Consider the following 20811-nt stretch of genomic DNA (forward strand, 5'->3'; position numbering starts at 1 on the left):
GTGCATACATGATCCATTTTTATCCCTGAATATAAAAGGATTGGTATGAGAAACCTTTTAGTGTTTCAATGTTTTTTTTTCTCTCTTTCTATACACAAATCTAATTCCATGTTTTTACCTACAAAGCTATTCTATAAGTTTTCGTTTCTGTTCTTCTGTCTGTAATGGTAAGATATGTTGAATTTTTTAGAAGGGAAAATATTTTTCAAATTCTTTTTTTCACTCTCCTGTAATTCTTTCCTGTTTTTTCCTAACTTAATGAAATTTATATAGCTTCTTACTTTTGAAATTCCTCGTCCTTGTTATTCATACCATTTAGAAAAAAAAATATTTTGAAATCGAGATACAAGTAAATGGAAACAGTTTCCCCATTAAAAAAGCAATAAATGTATAAGTATAGGTGAATAATCCAGACAACTTCTTGATCCAAGTTATTATATATCATTATTAACCCCCCCCCCCCCAAAAAAAAAAAGTTATAAACTTTCCCAAGACCTAAGAAAAGCTACCCTGTAAAGGAGCACCCGACCGAATCAGCAGTTAGCGAGATACTTCAGTACGGACAGACAAACAGACATAAAGCCAGTTTCTTTATTAAAAGGATTCCCTTTAACATTTTCGCTTTTATGGAATTAGGTATCATTCTTAAATATTAATAAGTAACATATTGAGAAAGATAATATTTATATTTTTTATATTGAAATAAATTTAGACTATTAATAATACAATCATGGCAAAATCAATAATTATTTTACATTATTAAAATAAAATTTCAAAAATCACAATTAAAAAAAATCCTAATCAATAAATAACATATTGTTGTAACAATTTTTGGTCATAATCATAAGTTTAAGAAGATTTTCAAATTACATTTAGAAGATTTTTTAATTAATTACAATTTCATATCAATGAAACAATTTTTTAAGAACTGGTTTCTGGCCGAGAGAAAAGAGTATTTTGATTTGAAAATTAGGACCGAGAATATTAGCAAAAGACACAATTTAATAAAAAACGTAACCAACGTTTAAGCTAGGATTTTTATTTCTAAAAAGTGCTTCAGATAAAAACTTTCTCTTAGTAACAATATACATAAATAAAAAACAACTTACTATTATATTGAAAACAAAAAAAAATCTTTTCTTTTGTTTATAATAATTAAATAAAAAGACGCTAGTTTAATTGTTTCCATTTTTTTGTTTCAAAACAATAGGACTAGTCTATTGTAAAAATTATTTGTTAATTTAAAATTAAATTCATAAAATATTTTAGTTTGTTTAAAATGAATCAAAAAAGAAAAAGGTGCGTGCATAGAAATTTGCCGGGGAGTGGATTTGAAAACGTTTCTTAAATATTGACATATCTTTGTTTTTAAAAAACTAGGAAAGAGAAATTTTTAATCTGGGGGGAGTGAGGTTAGCAGCACCCTCCCGCATGCATTTTTTTCAAAATTTATTCTAAATGTCCTAAATTTTAAAATACCTTTTATGTAATACAGAAAACCATATTTTTTTTTTACAAATTCTAGTTACCAAAATTAGGCTTTATATTATAAAAAACTAAAATAATCCATATCCTGAATTTTAATAGGATTGTCCTTTTCTAATTTATTTTCTATGAAGGACTGTCCATGTTTTGAAGAACTTTGTGCTATGTGTTGTGATTTGGATCCAGGTTAGAACAAGATATCTGAAACAACAAATCAATCAATCAATGTATATATCAATCTATTATTATATCTACCAATCAAAAAAAAAATATATATCTGTCTATAAATTTATCTGAATCTATTAATCAATATTTCTTAATATCTTAAAACTTTAAATCTATTCATCATCAGACGCATCTCTCTTTTTGACTGTAAAGGCCAGAGAATACGGACACCTTGTTCCTCCATGAATTCCTGCTGTCTTTGGCAAGTTTCTCAGCTTCTCCCCATGTTAATTCCAAATTAAAGAGGTCCTTTTCAGTGCTCCGCCTTCAGGTCATTTTTGGTTGTCCCCGATTACGTTTACCAGTGGTGGGGTTCCATTTTAAGCACTTTTTTGGAAACCTACAGCATGACCCTCAAAAAAGTATTTTTAAGCATCTGCAGCCCTTATTTCTCAATGAATTATTAAAAAATGCATATGTCCTTGTTCTCTATAGTATTCCACGTAAGTAGATATAAAAATATTTTTTTTACCTCCATTAACACCAGAGATTTTTAGTGCTAAAGTTTTGAAAAAGTGACTGAGGAAAAAGTAACTTTTAACATGATACGACTTTTTTAGCAAAATTAAGCTAGAAATCCTTTTATTTTTGTTACTAGCAGAAACTTTATACAAAAATGAAATAAAAAATTTAGTTTTTGAGTAAAAAGCATTTTTTTACACATATTTTTTGAGTCTTTTTAGTTTAATGATATTTTGAAAAACTTACTTATTAGGCAAAATTGTTTAAGATTAAAAAACCAAATAAATCTCTATGAATATAGCAGGAAAATTGTTTTTGTTTCACAATCCTAACTTTAATAACAAACAAGTTATAAAGAAAATAAAAAAAAACATAATGATTTTTTAGTCTAAAAAGCTTAATTTACCCCCCTATTAAATAATTGAGATGTCAGAAAAGTAGGCGGAGCAACTGTCATAATTAATCCTTTTCTATAAATAAGGGTTAATAAATAACCTAAAATTTGCAAATAATCAATTCATTCAGTAGTATTTTTTGCCATTAAAAATTTATATTTTTGGTGGAATAAAAAAGAAATATTTAGTTAACTTGTTTTTCTTTGTGTCTCATTATTCAATTGCCAGAAAAACATAATATAACCATCCAAAAAATAAGAGAAACAAAAAAAAATTCTTTTTCTCATTCACTTTTTCAAAACTTTAGCTCTAAAAATCTCCGGTGTTAATGGAGGTAAAAAAAATATTTTTATATCTACTTACGTGGAATACTATGGAGAACAAGGACATATGCCTTTTTTAATAATTCATTGAGAAATAAGGGCTGCAGATGCTTAAAAATACTTTTTTGAGGGTCATGCTGTATTTTGTTCCATTCTGAGCACATGTCCTAGCAACCTTAGTCTTTTATATTTCACTTCTGCTTAACACAAAGGCTCTAGCTTCTTATAAAAGCGGGAAGTTTGTAAATATTTTACTCAAGACACTAAATCGTTACAATTTTCATGAGAAATACGCATTTTATATGGCATACAAAACGCTCTAATTTTCGTTCTATTTAACGTAATTTTGTAATTTTTTTTGCTGGTTATTTCATTTTACATATACTTTTATCATTTTATCAAAAAAAAATTATATTTTTTCATCATTTTTTGGAGAAATTATTGCTTAAACTAAGGGTATCTTTAAACGCAAAATTGACGCACTTAGAATAAAAAATGCGTATTGAGTACAAAGGGGGGATAATTTCAAGTCATGCATGTTCCAAAGATATCTTTTTTTCCATAAAATTTTAATGTTTAGTCCACCGGAGATTACCCTGAAAATCATATATCAATTTAGGAAGGTAATTTTTGTAGAATAGTTACTGAATTTACAACTTTATGTACACTAAAACTATAGTTAAGATCAAAGGCGTGCAAAAGGTTGGTGTAGGGGTTGTTTACACCACCCTTGTAAAATTAAGGGGGATGGATACACCTCCCTAGGTGTCCACCCATGTCCACCCTCTTGACAAGAGCCTACACCCTCAGATACACCCCTCTATAAATTCCTAGGGGGTGTAAAGGAAATAAATTTACATCCCTTAAAATAAAGAGTGGGGGGGGGGGGGGAGGTGTTTAAGGCGGGTGTATAAAATTAAGCCACTGATTAAGATAATTCTATGCTATCTATTTTTAGATAAATTAATCATAATTTCCAGACTTAACTAAAAAAAATCTTGCAATATTCTGTACAACTGTACTGTACAAATTTAAATCAGTAAATAAAAGTGATTGACACAAGAAGGAGCTCTCATACATATGTAATTAAACCACAGTTAATACCTCTAAAGCTCTTGATTGATATATATTTATAACTTTTAATATTGTTTACAATAGTGATTAAAGTTAATGTTGGGGAGGGAGATATTTCCCAATCCTCTTTTTAAAGTTTGTAAAAAGGTATTACTTATGTAATGAAGTTTTGGTGACATACTTAAATAAACTATCCTTGATTTTGGTTTATCATTATTATCATTTATGTACAAAAAGATTATAGATACAGTATTACACTTTTTTTCATAAGTAAATTGGATAATTTTTTTTATTTTTTATTGCAACACAAGGTTATTTGTTTATCTCCTGGTACAAGATTCAACATTATTATTAGTTAAATCTAATTTTCTATTGAAACAAGCATTCAACCATTTTTACAGTATTATCGATTTTAATATGAATTATTAAATATGTATTATTAACCCTTAACAGTCGGGCCCCTTGCCGCACCTTAATCGGTTGGTGATGGGGTGGGCGTTCAACGCTCCCCCCCTATTATCTCAGTTCCTATTAGACCTAGAGGGCTAAATCTTTTTTGTGCAAGTCCCCTGTTTGATAATAAATTTCCGACCTTTTATAAGTCAAAGTCAATTTTTGCTTAGTTCACCTTTTTATTTAACAACCTTTTTTACTTAAAAATTTTAAACGGCTGTAATTTTCTTATTTTTGAAGCTAGAAGAACAATTTTTTTACAGAAAATGTTTATCTTTAAGTAAATTTTATATTAGAAATATCAAATATAAATTTCAGCGGCCGCAGCAGGCGGTCAGCAGGGAAAACGGCTGCGGATCTCTATGAAATTTAGATATGTTATGTTGACATATAAGAAAAGCTTACGTTTAAAAGGGGGACGTAACTGAAGCTTTTTTGATGCTGGGGGGGGGGGGGGGTGGGGGGGGGGGGTTCTCCGGAACCACTTGATGAACCATGCAAATTTTTTGGACTTAAGCTTTTAGGGGTATGAACATCTTATGGTTTCAAAGTCAACCCCCTACCCCCATCACCTAGCCCCCTGGGGCTCAAAACCCCCCTAAAAATGAACATAACCTTAATTTTCTCAGAAACCATTTGACCAATAGGGATGATTTCTTAAACTTAAGCTTTTATGGTTATAAACTAACTTCTAGTTTAGAAGTCACCCCCCTGCCGCCTACTCCTAGCCCTCTGGGGCTCAAAAAACCCTAAAAATGAACCTAACCTTAATTTTCTCAGAAACCATTTGACCAATAGAGATGAATTCTTAAACTTAAGCCTTTATGGTTATAAACTAGCTTTTGGTATAGAAGTCACCCCCCTGCTGCTAACCCCTAGTCCTCCGGGGATCAAAAAAACCCATAAAAATGAACCTAACCTTTATTTTCAAGGGGGTGACTTATAATCTAGGAGTTAGTTTATAATCATAAAAGCTTAAGTTTAAGAAATCATCCCTATTAGTCAAATGGTTTCTGAGAAAATTAAGGTTAGGTTCATTTTTAGGATTTTTTGGAGCCCCGGAGGGCTAGGGGTTGGCGGCAGGGGGGCGACTTAAAATCTAAAAGTTAGTTTATAACCATAAAAGCTTAAGTTTAAGAAATCATCCCTATTGGTCAAATGGTTTCTGAGAAAAATAAAGGTAGGTTCATTTTTAGGGTTTTTGGAGCCCTGGAGGGCTAGGGGTTGGCGGCAGGGGGTGACTTATAATCTAGGAGTTAGTTTATAATCATAAAAGCTTAAGTTTAAAAATCATCCCTATTGGTCAAATGGTGTCTATGAAAAATAAGGTTAGGTTCATTTATAGGATTTTTTTAAGCCCCGGAGGGCTAGGGGTTGGTTGCAGGGGGGTGACCCCCCCCCCCCCGACTGATTAAGGTGCGGTAAGGGGCCCGACCGTAAGGGGTTAATTAAGTGAATCAGTCTGTTAGACCAATGGTAGTAACTCAGCAGATAGACGAGACAGACAAGAAGAATGATCAAATTACAGTTTGACCATAATAGACAATTCATTAAATAAAATCCAATAGAGAACCTGTGAATGATCAGACAGATGGAGGGATAGACAGACAGACGGACAGACAGACAGTTTTTGAGGCATTAACAAATTAGAATTAGGCTATGCTAGATGATTCATTGAAATCCGAAAAAGAGGCAGTTAGACAGATAGACTGACAAGTGGAGTGACAGACAGACAAAAAAACAGACAGACAGAGGGACAGACAGACAAAGGGGTATTGCCTAAAAACAGTTTGGCTGCTATATGAATCATTAAAACCCACCATAAAAAAGAAATTTACATTAGTTTCATTATTTCGATACTCAACGCCCCCCCCCCCTCCCCAACTCAAAGGGATTTATTATTTCTTAAAACCAGTAAGTGACTTCTCAGCATAATAAAATTGAAAATACTTTTTATTTCATCAATTTATCTTAAATAGAACGAAAGTTATAATCATTTTATTGTCTACAAGAAAAATGCTTTGAGTAAAAATCAACCTAATTGTCAGTAAAAACGTCATATTTATGCATATTTACACAGTAAATAAATTTTAAAATTGTATTCTATTGTAATGAATAACTTAAGGGGGTTGTATGAATTATAAAAAACCTAAAAAAACCCTAATTTGGTTAAATTAGTCCACGTAAAGATTGATTTAGTACAGTACGTATGAATAAGTTGTCAATTTCCTGCCAGAGTCCTTGTGGCTTCAATACTATTGCACTTGGTCTTAGCATACAGCTCAAGGTTTGATATTTTGTTTGGCCAGAATATTTTGCAAATTCTTCTTAGGCAGCTATTGTGAAATGCATTAAGTTGAATTGTTTCAGTTTTCACAGTTCTCCAGCATTCCGCTCCATAGAGAAGAACTGATTTCACATTACTGTTGTAAAGTCTGATTTTTGTTTTCAGAGCAAGTTTCTTTGAATTCCAAACGTTGTGTAGACTGTTGAAAGCAACCCTAGCCTTATCAATCCTGGTTTTAATATCAGCTTTTGAGCCATTTTCAATGCTGATAACACTCCCCAGATAGGTGAATTTGTTGCTTTGTTTCAATTGTTCACCATTTATTGTTATACTTTGATCAGGGTTTGTAGGTATATTCATAATTTCAGTCTTCTTGACATTAACAAAGAGCCCGACTTGTCCTGCATATTTGACTAGTCTATCTGTCTTAGCTTGTAGATGTTTAATTGTTTCTGAAATCAGTGCCAGGTCATCAGCAAAGTCCAGATCTTCTAGGTGTCCTAGTATGCCCAGCTGGAGACCACGTTTTTTGTCCTCTGTGGTTTTCTTCATCACCCAGTCAATGACCAATATAAATAGAATAGGTGATAATCTATGAATCTATTGTTAAATCTATTAATCTATTGTTAAATCTATCAATCCAATAATAAATATATCTACCAATCAATCAATCAATAAAATCATTAAATTAATCAATAATTCTATGTATATATATTTAAACTTAAATCTATCAATCTATGAATATACTTAAGCACTAACCCCCCCCCCCCCCGGCCCTCCCCCTTATTTTGAAATTAATGGATAATAATAGGAGGGGTAGTTTGGTTATGTTGTGTTATATTAGGTACAATGTAGCCCCGGCCCACAGGGTTAGGGCAACAAAGGTATGAGGCCCGCAGGGTAGGGTAAAGACCCCAACTAGAGGTTGGGCCTAGATAAAAACTAACCCCCACTCCGGCCCACAGGGATAAAGCAACGAAGGTATAGACCCAGCAGTGCTAAGGCCCAAAAACAGAAGTTAGCCAAAGGAAAAAAAACCCTACACCTTATTTTAAATTTATCTATTCTCAACCGGCTTTTTGTGTAAGAGCATAAATCCATCAATCAACTATTAATCAATCTATCAATTCATCAATAAATAAAATGAAATATTTTTCTCGTATTCATTCGAATCCGGTGGATAGGAACCGGTTCTCATCCATACGAAAAACTATGTCCAGCATCGTATTATATCCAGCTTTCTACGAATATAAAAATGTACAATCATAAGATTAAAACCAGTTTTTTTAGCCCGTGCCTTTGGCACCTCGGGGCTAAAAACTGGTTTTAATCTTATAATTGTACATTCTATATCCGCGGAAAGCTGTTATAATACGATGCGAGAAATAACTATTCCAATTTGGTAACGATGAACATTTTTTATAAATATTGATAAAGTAAGATCAATTAATCAATCTGTTCGTCTGTTTATCAATCTAATTATCTACTTATCCATATATCTATTTATTTATAAATCTATCTATGTATATATTTATAAATCTATCATTGTATATATTTATAAATCTATCATCAAATTTTTAAATCTACCTATCTATTAATCAATCAATTTATCTATTTATCAAACTATTAATCTTTCTATCTACTTATTTATCAAACTAATAATCTATTTATCAATTTCTATCTATTTATCACCTTTGGAACAGGGTATGATTTCATCTTTTCAATAGATTTGAGTATATCAGCATAATTTTCTCTGCTACACCGTACTTCACCCTAAAACAATGACAGGTCGATACAAATTTCAAAAGAAAATATGTGCACAAGTACAACAACATCCATAGTACTAAAAATCATGGATGGGAATATGGACAGAGCTGGATCTTTAAATCATTTTAATGGTGATTTAGATCGGGGTGCGCCGAATTTCAGCCAATCACAGCGCGACATTTTTAAAATGCCGCGCTGTGATTGGCTGAATTTTGGCGCACCCCGATCTGGTTCACCACTAAAATGATTAAAAGATCCAGCTCAGGACTATTTAAATTTTTAATGTCGTGAACCACGAGACCTTTTTCATATATTTATATTTTGTAGCATGACTAACAGACCGACGGACAAAGTAAATTACATACTGGATTGCCCGTAGGTACAGAAAAATCAGCTGTAATATTTCCGTTATAGCGTTACGGACTAACCGACTGACGGACGGACAGACAAAGTTGATTATAGAGTAGCTTAGCTACTAAAAACCTGATATTTCACTAACCGCAAAAAGTTTTAAGAAAATAAAACTCATAGAAACTAAGGAGTGTCAAATTACAATATTTGTATAATATTATGGTTCTGTTGAAAAGTTAAGTTGCCGAGCTAATTAGTGAAAGACATACACCCAATATTATCAAAGCACAAAAAAATCATGGATGCACCAACGGTCAATGTAAGCAGATGTCAAGAACATTTACAAGAAAAAGCAAGAAACCTTTATGAATATATTTGTGTTTTTGAAGCATGACTTACGAAACGAGTAAATGGATAATTGAAAGAAAACGAAGTTTCGGATTTAGTCGTATTTTCACTTTAGGTTTTATCCTATTTCTAGCCCCTGTAGGGGGCTCTAACCCTACCGGGACAATTTCCTAACCCTGTAGGGCAATCATTAACATTTAACTAACCTAACCAATAACCTAAAAGCTACTGTGAATCGATCCCGCTACTTAGGTTTCCATGAAATATTTTTATGATCAATTTATATGTATTTTACCCTATTTTGAGTGTTTAAAAAAGGTTTAATATGCTATTAAAATGAGAGCTATAAAATAAAAAGCTAGAAAAATGTCTTTACATTTTTTTTTCAATTTCAGTTAAAATTTCGCAATTAAGAGAAAAACTAAAACTTTTTCCTAATTATTTTATTATATTTGAAATTTGTTCCAGTTTTCTCAAGAAAATTTATAAAATTCACTTAAAATACCATAACTCCTCTAAAGTTTTCCTTCCAGAGGAGAATTCAATTATAGCTATTTCTCGCATCGTATTATAAACAGCTTTCTGCGGATATAGAATGTACCATCATAAGATTAAAACAAGTTTTTTTTAGCCCCGAGGTGCCGAAGGCACCGGCTAAAAAAACTGGTTTTAATCTTATGATTGTACATTTTTATATTCGTAGAAAGCTGGATATAATACGATGCTAGACATAGTTTTTTCGTATGGATGAGAACCGGTTCCTATCCACCGGTTTCGAATGAATACGAGAAAATAATTTTCCAGTATGGTTACAAATCTGATTAATTTTCGCTGAATTAGTTCTGAGACATATTGAAAAATGATATATTAGAGGAGAATTTTCCACGCAAAATATAAAATAGGATTAATCTTAACCCTTAACGGTTGAGTGGCTTGCTAGTGATAAAATGGATTTTCTTTAAACAAGGATGACAACATCCATAAAAACGGAGCTTAAAAATCATTCAGACAAAAAGACAAACGAACATTAACACTTACATTTTAAGTCTTGATTTTACAGATGCTTCCTAATGGTCCTAGAAATCCACATTACACAAATCAAGTGAATAAGATTTTTTTTGTAATGATTATAGAGTTGCTACACTTTCTAAACTGTACCTAACGGACAAATGAATCATCATGCAAAGTTTAAAATTGAAAGGAAGATTTTAAAACCCAAATTAAAGATTAGAAATATCCGTTACGAATAGACGGACAGACCCTTTTTATAGGAAAGCATCGCTTTTAAAAATAAAACTAATTGAATGGAGTCTAGAAATAAGGAAAATGGAACGTTTATAACTTTCTATAAAAATTGGATTTAAACAGTTTTAAAAAGCAAAACTCTTCTATAAGAGAGTTGTATCCAGATGTTGGTGCTTTAAGAGCATATATGTTTAGGTTCATAAGTTTACAAATGATATGAAATACGGTTGTTTGTAAAATACTAAATCTAGTAGCGAAACAACTCAAAAGCTGTGAACAAACTTAACCCCTTGTCCCTCTCCTGATTTACTTTCTAGAACCTATTATTAGGCCATCTGACTCACTGCTATTGCTAACCATGCGGTGCTCTTTTTAGATAAATTTTCCTAACCGAACCAAAAGTTAAATAGACGAATGGATATAGAATACGTGGATATTTTGGCAGACAAAATTTTGTCGTCAATTTAGGTTGCTATTATAGTCCTCAAACATTGGTTAACATATTACTCCATGGTCAGTGGGGGGAGGCGGGTATAAGCCAGCTGGGAGGAACATTTCATCCGGGTATGCGAGAATATCTTACATTATCCACATACTCTGTTTCAATTACTGGAAGAAATACATTTTTTAAAAGCAAAGCTTTTCTATAATTAGGGTCGGTCCGTCCGTAACGGATAGCTTTTTTAGTTAATTTTAGTATGTTAGAATTGTCCTATCGATTTCAAATTTTGCATGGTAATTCCTTTAGTAGTTAGGTACGATTTAGAAAGCGTAGCAACTCTATAATCATTACCAAAATGTCCGTACGTTCAATTTAAACGTGTTGATTTTTTTTACTTTTTTAACAACAAATTTTTATGTGATCTAATCATCGGATTTATCTGATTTTTGGTATATTGATTCCTGGGACAACAAAGTATAATGTAATAAGCGATGCAACTCTATAATCTAGTCCTGAAAATGTAAGTATGTCCATAAACATTATCCTGTATCAAGCAGTTTTTCAAAAAATTTACTTACAATTTTGCTATGACTCTTATACGTTTATATTATGATTATTCAGTTCTGACACTAAACAAGTGTTAATGTCCGTTTGTCCTACCGTTTCAGTGCTTCGTTTTTATGGATGTTGTCATCCTTGTTCCATCACAAATGATGAGGAAAATTGGAGGAAAAATCATTTAATCTTTGCTGAAAGGTTTATAAGGTACATTTCTAATTTCTGGAATCAGAATTAAGAATACAGGGATAGGACAATATACAAGAAATTAATCTTCAGCCAATAATTCTATTAATGCTTTTAAATAATGGGAAAAAACTTTTGGTGTAGGATAATTTCAGGGATAAGGGATGGGAAACGTAAGAAAATATTATTCCAGGCCTATTTTCCTACTAGGCCTAAAAAACCAGTTACGGGATGGTGTAGTAGTTAGATTTGAAGTAGAATGAAATAGCTAAACTAGTCCAAAGCAGATAAAGTATAGAATAAAATTCAGGTAGCTAACCATAAGTAAAAAAAGAACTTTTATTGCCCAATATATAAATGGCTTTTGTTAAAATTACGTTATGATGTTTCTATCTCAAAAAATTTGATCTGGTAATTTAAATTTCTCAGAAAGCTATCGATGGGTTTGAATCAGAAAGATTTTAGGTTGTATTATTTGCATTTTTATTAATGAGTAGAAATTGTATTTGAAAATATCATTGCTAATTAAAAATGTAAAATAAGAAAATTAATAAATAAGCACTTGGGTAACATTCTATCAAGTTCTATGGATACTATTATGTAATAGTTGCAATATCCCATTTGAAACTATGCCGGGACCTAATTAATGGCCAGGTTTCCTATCCCTTATCCCTGGATTATTTCTTTATCCTAGTCCACTCCCTCCATGAAGTTCAACTAATTGTAGATTAGTCAATTAGTATGTGCCGCTATAAGCTGATTTACATTTATGTTTGCATCCAATTATAAAATATCAAATAGTCCTTCCTTTGAAATCAATTTACAAATTTTTCAATTTAACAAGTTAGCTGGAAGTCTTAAGCTGACCTAAATATGGCAATCCCCCTCTTTAAAAAAAATAAACCATCAAAACGGGATTAAATTGGAGGCTTAGCCGCGGCTGACGCGCGGCTTCCGAGCCCTGATATTTCCTTTATTCTTGCATTATTTGAGAGCAGTGATTCTGATTAGAAAAACATCTAATTTGCATTTATCCTTGTGCAGCAAATTAATTCAGGGATAGATAAATCGAAGATTAATTAATCTTTTTTCTTAATTGTTATTTAGCCAATTTTCAAACTTTATGCACTTACATAACCGCATTGAATATTTCTTAATTTCTAAAAGCGAAGCTTTTCTATAATTATGGTCGGTCTGTCAGTCCGTAACGGTTAGCTCTTTTCGTTAATTTAAACATGTTAGAATTGTCCTAATTGATATTAAACCTTGTATGATGATTCCTATAATAGTTAGATACTATCTAGAACAGAATTTTAGTATGTCTTTTTAAAAAAAGTTTATTTTTAATTTGTTTTACAATATTTTTTATGTGATATAACTATCCTAGTAGGTTGATTCTTAAGACACCAAAGTAAAAGGTTACATGCAAATGTTATCTATATAATCAAGTCATAAAAATATCAATATGTCCTTAAACTGTATCCTGTATTATTCAGGTGTGCAACAAACTTACTTACAATTTAAAAGTGATACTGTTCGTTTCTTCTGTTTCAGATCTTACCTTTTATGGATGTTGTAATCCTTGTTTTCAATTAAAATTCAAGAATAGTTATTTCTCGTATCGTATTATAAACGGCTTTCCGCGGATATAGAATGTACAATTATAAGATTAAAACTAGTTTTTTTTAGCCCCGTGGTGCCGAAGGCACCGGCTAAAAAAACTAGTTTTAATCTTATGATTGTACATTTCTATATTCGTAGAAAACTGGATATAATACGATGCTAGACATAGTTTTTTCGTATTCATGAGAACCGGTTCCTATCCACCGGATTCAAATGAATACGAGAAAGAATTATATAAATTAGATGAAAAGGATTCCCCAAATCAAAATATTGAGAATATCTGCTAATTTCTATTTTATACCTTGTAAAATACGTTTTGTAATTTTCAAATATTATGAAAATCTAAAGTTAATGGATAAAAAACGTTTATGCATAAAAACCTATAAATATTTTTTTGGTGGGTTCTCCCAATGCTTCTATTCGAGCACAGAAAACCTAGTCCCCCTTTATTTAAAATAGATTATAAGAAAGGTAATCTTCTGTTTGTTATTACTTTAGGTTAGGTATGGTTATGTTTATTATGTATAGGGTAGCCCCGCTGGGCCATGGCACCGAGTTCGAAGGTATAGGCCCTGCATAATTAAGGCCTCCCACAGAGGGTAGGCATAAAAAATTACCTTCCTTATTTCAATATGTTTTAGAAAGGAAAGGAGAGGGAGGAATTTGTGCTCTCAAGGCACTTTATGGAAAATCACCGAAGTATCTCATAACTGCAACATTTTATTGGTTTTAAACATCCGTTGGCGCCATTTTTATGCAATATTTTTTATTTATATTATTCAAGTAAGCGTAGACGTTCAATGGTGGGGGTAAAGGAGTGATAAGCCCCTCAAACCTCAAACATTGAATACATTAGTTTACCCCCCTCAAACCAATGAAACCCCTCATTTTGACCCCTTTAAAAAAGCTTGGACGTCCTTGACTTATAAGGTATAGAAAGTATACACAAATAATTATAATCGAGTATCTCTGCTACAAATGAATATGATTTGCAAAAGTGTCAAATGTTGAAACAAATCTTGACTTTATCAAAAAACCTGTCATTCGGATCATTATTCATTGTCAGAGAAAGAGATATAAAAACTGTTTGCCTCCAACTTTTCTGCCAGTCAAATAAAACATATAATGTATTTAGATCCTAGTGGGAGAAAGGAAAATGGCACCTGATAAAAATGGGTTGCCCATAACTTTTTTGCCATTGAAATACAACACAGCTCCTTTTTCAAAAAAGAGTTGTTTTAAGATATCTTACAATATGGCTGTCTAAGTATCTTGTTTACATTTTAAAATTCATAGTTTTGCACACCAAAGTTTTTTTTATCATAATTTGTTTAAAAACCTAACAATGTATGTAAAGCTATATATGTTAAGTTTTTTTTCCAGAAAATTGTATTTATGTAACATGGTAGAATATCTTTAAAAACAAAAAAACATCAAAGCATTGCAGAGACATTTCACATAAAAGGAAAACAAGAAAGGCAAAGGAGAGAAAACCCAACAACTCAAGTTCCAGCATTATTTTTCATGAAAACTAATGCCTGTTGAGATAAAAAAAAAATACAATTGTTTTGCGTCTAATACTCTTACACACCCCAAAGAACGTAGAAAGACAAACTTCTAAAAAGCATAGAAAACTTGATGGTTTAGAGGAAGTGCCAGTTTTGGGCTATCTATGAAAAAAAAATTAATACTGGTAGTCAGTTTATGCTAATATTTGATGGTTTGGATCAGGTGCAGTTCACGGTAAATTGTTACTTGGACTGATTATCTCAATTAATAATGCCCATTTAGCCTTTTAGCAACTAGCAGCCTTTGAAGTTCATAGAATTAGGAAGAAAATCGATCCCAAGAACATTTTCACACAGGTTTTTCCCGTGAATTATATTAGGTAATCTTCCCGGATAAATAACAAGCTGTTTTAGAGATCTAGAGGTACAGAACAGTACACAAAGCGGATGTAAAGGATAGTTATATAGAAGATCTTACATATATCATACATGTACCATGCATAACTTGTCAAATATTGGAGAAAAATATCAAAAGGAATCCATTTATATTGCATAAAATATTTTTTTAGGACCGCAGCTACTCTATTGATATAGTTTACATGATCTTCCTTATGTCTAACCTACCGTCAATCTTAATAATTACATATGATAATAAATATATACATTTAAATTTAAATAAACCATAATGGACAAACATTTTTTTTTGCAAATATTTCACAGTATAGTGTTTCTTTTAGTTGCAATATTCTCTACTAGCAATATCACCCACCCCTAGCGGCTATGAGAAGATTTACTGTAAAGGAGAACCAAATCGGTTCAGCGGTTACTGAGATCCTTCACTACAAACAGACAAATAAACAGGCATACATACATCCTGTTATTTTTTTTAATGATGGACTGGAGATCCAATATACTGCTTAAATTAATCATCTCACCTTTCATCTCTAATAACCAAATATAATACAATATAGCTTTCCTCAAACATTAGTTGGGGAAAGACTCATTTATTGTTCGTTGTCTTATACCTAAAACTCTATCTAAGACAGCTTACCTCTACATAAGAAATAAGTGAGCTTCTAAAATCTGCCAATCTTTGTTGGTGGAATCTTTTTATCTCTTGCTTGGCTACTGAAGAACATTTCTCCAAGGCATCCTCACATTCATCACTAAAGATAAACAAGATTAGTATTCTTGGAAACTGATGCCTTTTTGAAATGAAAAAAAGTTACTCTCTTTTCGTGTTTTGTACAGGTCAGACATTCAAAACCCAAAGAACGTCTAAACATTAATTTTTGACACCTTTAATTGAGACTGTAATCTTAGGCATTTGGCAGCAATATACATTAAAAGTTATTTTTTTTTTTATAAAAGAATGACCTTTTCCTGCGGGATTAGACCCCCAGCACGAATTAGGCATACAAGAATTGAGACACTTTGAAGGAAGTAACCCTTTATTTTCATATTCAATTTAATCCTACCTGGCATCTCGTGCTTCTTGTTCGCGGTTTGGTTTGGCCTTCTCCACAGCTTTGAGCGCGGCATCCGCGTCCACTATCAAGCTAGTGCGCCTTAATAGATATTTAGTTGATTGATTGATTTAAATTTTAAGCATGTTAATTGATATTATGGCACACTAATCATGCCAGGAAATGCACGCAATGAATGATTTGATTGCTGACATTTTTGTGAAAGTTTTAAATAGTTATGTTTTCTTCATTGTTGCATGTTTAGGAAACACATTGTACCTGTTTTACTGCAAAGATTCGAACTATTTACACCTCCAACTAACAGATGGGTTAAGCATTACACTTACCTCATAAGCATGGCATTTTCAGCATTGATACATCTTGTGTAAAGCTCTAAACAGTTACCAAAACTTGTCTCCTCATTTCCAACCTAAACAATAAATATATAGTATATATGTATAACCAGACAACTACCTGGATCCTCCTTTTAAGGACCTGTTTCGCCTGCAAGCAAATTGCTTTCTACTCTTTTAAACCGAATTGGCTGTGTTAATATTCCCGATGCTATTTGTTGATTTTCAAAGACCCAATTTAAAGATGTCACAGGGTCCTTGGGAAGGAGACATTCAGTTATTTAACTCCTCCCCCCTCTAGTATTTTACTCTAATATTTGAACAAAAAATAAAACTTTCTAATTGCCTAATAGAGCATAGAAACCCCGACGAAAGCCTCATTTTAATGGTAGAAGGGAGAAGGAGTTAAAATTTTGGGGCTTTATGGAGTCTTACAATTTTTATTCTACAAATTTTGGAAATTTCTTTATTTTTAAAAACATTTTTAATAGATCTAATTAATCATCATTATTATCTGAAGTTTCAAAAACAAGTGCAAACTTAATGTATTAAATATTTAATAATCAGCTCCACTACATATATAATAGATGTAGACTTAGATTGTCAGTACGACTATATTGATGGCTTTGTAACCGATTAATACCTGCTGGATTAGAACCAGAGTATTGTATTGTAGACAATTTTCTCAAATAACCGATTAAGAATTATAACACTAATACCAGTTCGGTGCTAACAAAACTGGAATTCATTTTTTATTTTACAATACGCGGATAGCTGTCTATAATACAATTCGATGTAAACTATTATTGTTTATACTATATCTACTCTCTAGATTGAAAATCTATAGGAGATAATTTAAATATTCCAATATTTAGAAAATGAATCAACAAAATTCAATTAAAATTTAAAAATATATCAAAACAAAGAGCTAAAAATATATTCAGCCTTTCATCAGAAATTAGGGGTAAGTAAAAATTATTTTTAATATTTTGTTTTACCTAATTGTCATATAGATATTTTCCCCGGATATCAAAATGAAAAATTATAAGATAAATCTAGTTTTGTCCGCCCAGTAGGGCCGAAGGCCCGGTTGTACAAAACTATTTATATGCGCTACAAATGGGCATTATAATGCTTGTTAAATAATTTACTTATTCTTAATTCTGGTAAAAATCTAATTTGAAATTTCCATGACCACATATTGTTGCTACCTTGGATTTTGATATAAAAAAACAAGAAAAAATATATACAAAAGTAGCGCAACATGATTTTGCATTTTCTCTCAAAGTGCATTGTTGAGCATATAATTATTGTTTGTTAATTACTTTAGGCAGGTGATACGAAAAGTGTCATGTGTGCAGACGTCATAAAAAGAAGGAAGGATGAGAGGAAAAGTGGGAAAGGAAACCCCTAAAACAAGCGAAGAATTTAGACGTATTTTTATGACATCACACATGCCACTTTCACTATCTTCCTTTAGACAGGGATCGTCAGCTGCGTGCAAGCTTCATTGAAATCGTCATAGTATAGCATTAAATTTCAGCTGAATGTCTAAACCTGTTCCTCAACAGACAATCCACCATCAATCCAAGCTGGTTTAAATTTGAGGCTTATGCGCGGCTGATGCCGAACCCTGACTTTAGGTCATCAGTTTAGGTTTGGTTGTTATAGTTATATTGTTTAGTCTAACATGGTTCTAACATTGCAGATATAATGCCCGCAGGTTTAAGGCTGGGTTAGGCATTGGAAAAATAAACAGAAATCCCCACATAGTTTCAATTTATTTAAAAAATAGGCACGTGGGTAAAGGTTGGTTCTTCATTGCTCGAAGGCACTTTAATGGTAAGCTTTTTGGTGACTTTTTAGATTATGTAAAGGATCAGTAAACTGAACAAAAAGAGAAAAAGAGCTGAGAGAAAAATCATAAAAACAACTGCAGTGGCTTCCGTAACGCAATGATCCTAGTTTAAGAGTAGCTGCGTCACTTTCAAGCGGAGATACGGAAAGTGTCATGTGTGACGTCATAAAAATAGGTCCATGAAAGGAGAAATGTGAAAGCAAACCCTCCAAAAAAGAAGCATTTAGAACTTTAGAAGTATTTTTATGACGTCACACATGACACTTTCCATATCTCCCTTGTAAGATACCATACCTCGTTTTCCATCCCACATTTAATGGATTCCAGAGAGGAGGAAAAACCTGAGTTTAGCTTGTTGTACATTCCATTAGCACCTCAAATAATATACAAATAAGACTCTTATTCTTACCAGGGATATAAAGGGATAAGACAATGGCCGAATAATTGATGTTCATCCCCAATGGTGATAAACAAAAATACCTCTTTTAGAGATTAAAATTATTGGCCCAATGTCCCCTCCCTCCCTTATCCTATTTCCTAGTATATAAAGTTGTAAGGTATTTTGTTTTGTCTGAAGCTTAACCACTAAACCACTTAACCACTAAACCGATAGGGTTCTCTATTTTAGAGAATCTTTACATTGGTATTGGGGTGGTTTTAAGCAGTTTTATTTTTCAATTTAAGTCTTGAGATGGTTTCATGCTATTTTTCGCCTTTCTCTAGCCTTAAAAATACAGAGCCTCTGAGGCTAGGAGCGCAGTCGTTAGTATAAATTAAGGAACGATGAAAACATTCAAAGCAAGCGTAGCTTATAAATGTAAAATTAAAGAGAACTGCTTGGAGATAAAGAGAAAAAATAAGTTAAATAGAAGATTCTCATTGTTCATGGAAACATTAAATCAAAATATCTTAATTAACTTCTGAGAAGTAAAAACAATATTTCTAAAACATATAATTATGAACAGATAGGCGGACAAAGAAAGTTGTACATTAGATGCTTGGTGATCATATTAATCGCTTAAAATTGTTAGCAGTCCATCTTTGTTAGCAGCTGAGAAAAACGCACTAAAAAAGATTTGCTACAGATATGTTTAGTTTGAGATACTGGTAAGCGGCATCTTGTGTTAAGTAATTAAACTAATAAGTTAAGTTTACCTTCATTTCCTGCTACAGTAATGTTGAGAGCTGCCGCTAGGTGGCCTACTTGTTGGATCAGTCGAGATCTTAATATACAGTGTGTTTTTTTTTTATGAGAACTTTTTTGAAGGCAATTTTACCCCACTTATAGTTATCAGAATTTAATGATTAATGGCTTATTTTCTTCGTTTTTTATAACCATTTGTAGAACATTAAAAAAATATTTCAGTTTTTATTAAAAAAAGTACAGTTAAATCAAAAATTCAAAACCTAGGTGTCAACATCTAAAAATGGTTTTAGCGCATTTTTCTCATACTCAAATCTTCTACCTTTTCCAAGAATGGCTGCAAAACGCTTCAAAGTTGAGATACATACTTAAAAATTGATACAGATACTTTTGGGGACATGTACTAAAACATTTTAAAGATTTAAGGCCATATCTCAACCAGTAAGGGAGTACTGGCCCCCAAAGTGGACTACTGAAAATTCAATTTTTTTCTTGCAAAGGGTAGAAGATTTGAGCTTAAGAAAAATGCGCTAAAACCTTTTTTAGATGTTGACACCTAAGTTTTGAATTTTTGATTTTACTGTACTTTTTAAATAAAAACTTAAATATTTTTTTGATGTTCTATAAATGGTTATAAAAAACGAAGAAAATAAGCCGTCAATCATTAAATTCTGATAACTATAAGTGGGGTAAAATTGCTTTCAAAAAAGTTCTCATAAAAAAACACACACTGTACATACAAATAGATATTAATTCAATTAATCCCCACCCACTAGAAGAAATTGTACAAATACAATTAAAAGCCTTTTTTTAGAAGTATGGTTGGTTTTTTGACAAATGAAAAACATCAATAATTTTATGAATTTCATAATCTTCCAATCCAATTTATCATAGTTCTAGCAACCAACTATTTACAAATTTTACTCATATGGGGATCTCGCCCCTACCCTCTAAAAAAGACGTCCCTAGCTCCTCATAAACTTTTTACCGGAAACTTTTATAAATATTTACCTTGAAGCAATCATTTCATTGAACTTATCACTGGCATCCCTGAAAGAAAAAAGAATCATGATATAGAGGGACGGATAAAAAATTAATAGATCAGATATCCATCTTGACTAAAAATTGCAGCTGTCTAATCTATCTAAAATAGTTGTTGAGAAAATCACATTTCTCCAACAGTGAGGTTTTTGACCAATAGTCCGCTAGATCTCTAGAACGGCTAGAATTTTTCAGTATGCTTTATTTTACAATGCAA

At 31.9% G+C, this 20811-nt stretch overlaps 1 protein-coding gene across 3 annotated transcripts in view; it reads right to left on the reverse strand.

Moving 5' to 3' along the window:
- Positions 1–672: 672 nt before the first annotated feature.
- Positions 673–20811, reverse strand: part of LOC145334966 (sorting nexin-5-like) — an 84947-nt gene continuing 64808 nt past the window's right edge. For all 3 annotated transcript variants that reach the window (XM_080180608.1, XM_080180607.1, XM_080180609.1), the window contains 8 exons: positions 20565–20603; positions 19565–19632; positions 18704–18783; positions 16546–16628; positions 16211–16300; positions 15784–15898; positions 8397–8477; positions 673–1686 (listed from right to left, as the gene is read on the reverse strand). In XM_080180608.1, the coding sequence (XP_080036734.1) occupies positions 1648–1686; positions 8397–8477; positions 15784–15898; positions 16211–16300; positions 16546–16628; positions 18704–18783; positions 19565–19632; positions 20565–20603 (595 nt within the window). In that variant the 3' untranslated portion in view covers positions 673–1647. The remainder of the gene's footprint in view (positions 1687–8396; positions 8478–15783; positions 15899–16210; positions 16301–16545; positions 16629–18703; positions 18784–19564; positions 19633–20564; positions 20604–20811) is intronic.

This window comes from Acartia tonsa, chromosome 13, assembly GCF_053477335.1.
Source record: "Acartia tonsa isolate MP-2025a chromosome 13, ASM5347733v1, whole genome shotgun sequence".
Taxonomy (NCBI): domain Eukaryota; kingdom Metazoa; phylum Arthropoda; class Copepoda; order Calanoida; family Acartiidae; genus Acartia; species Acartia tonsa.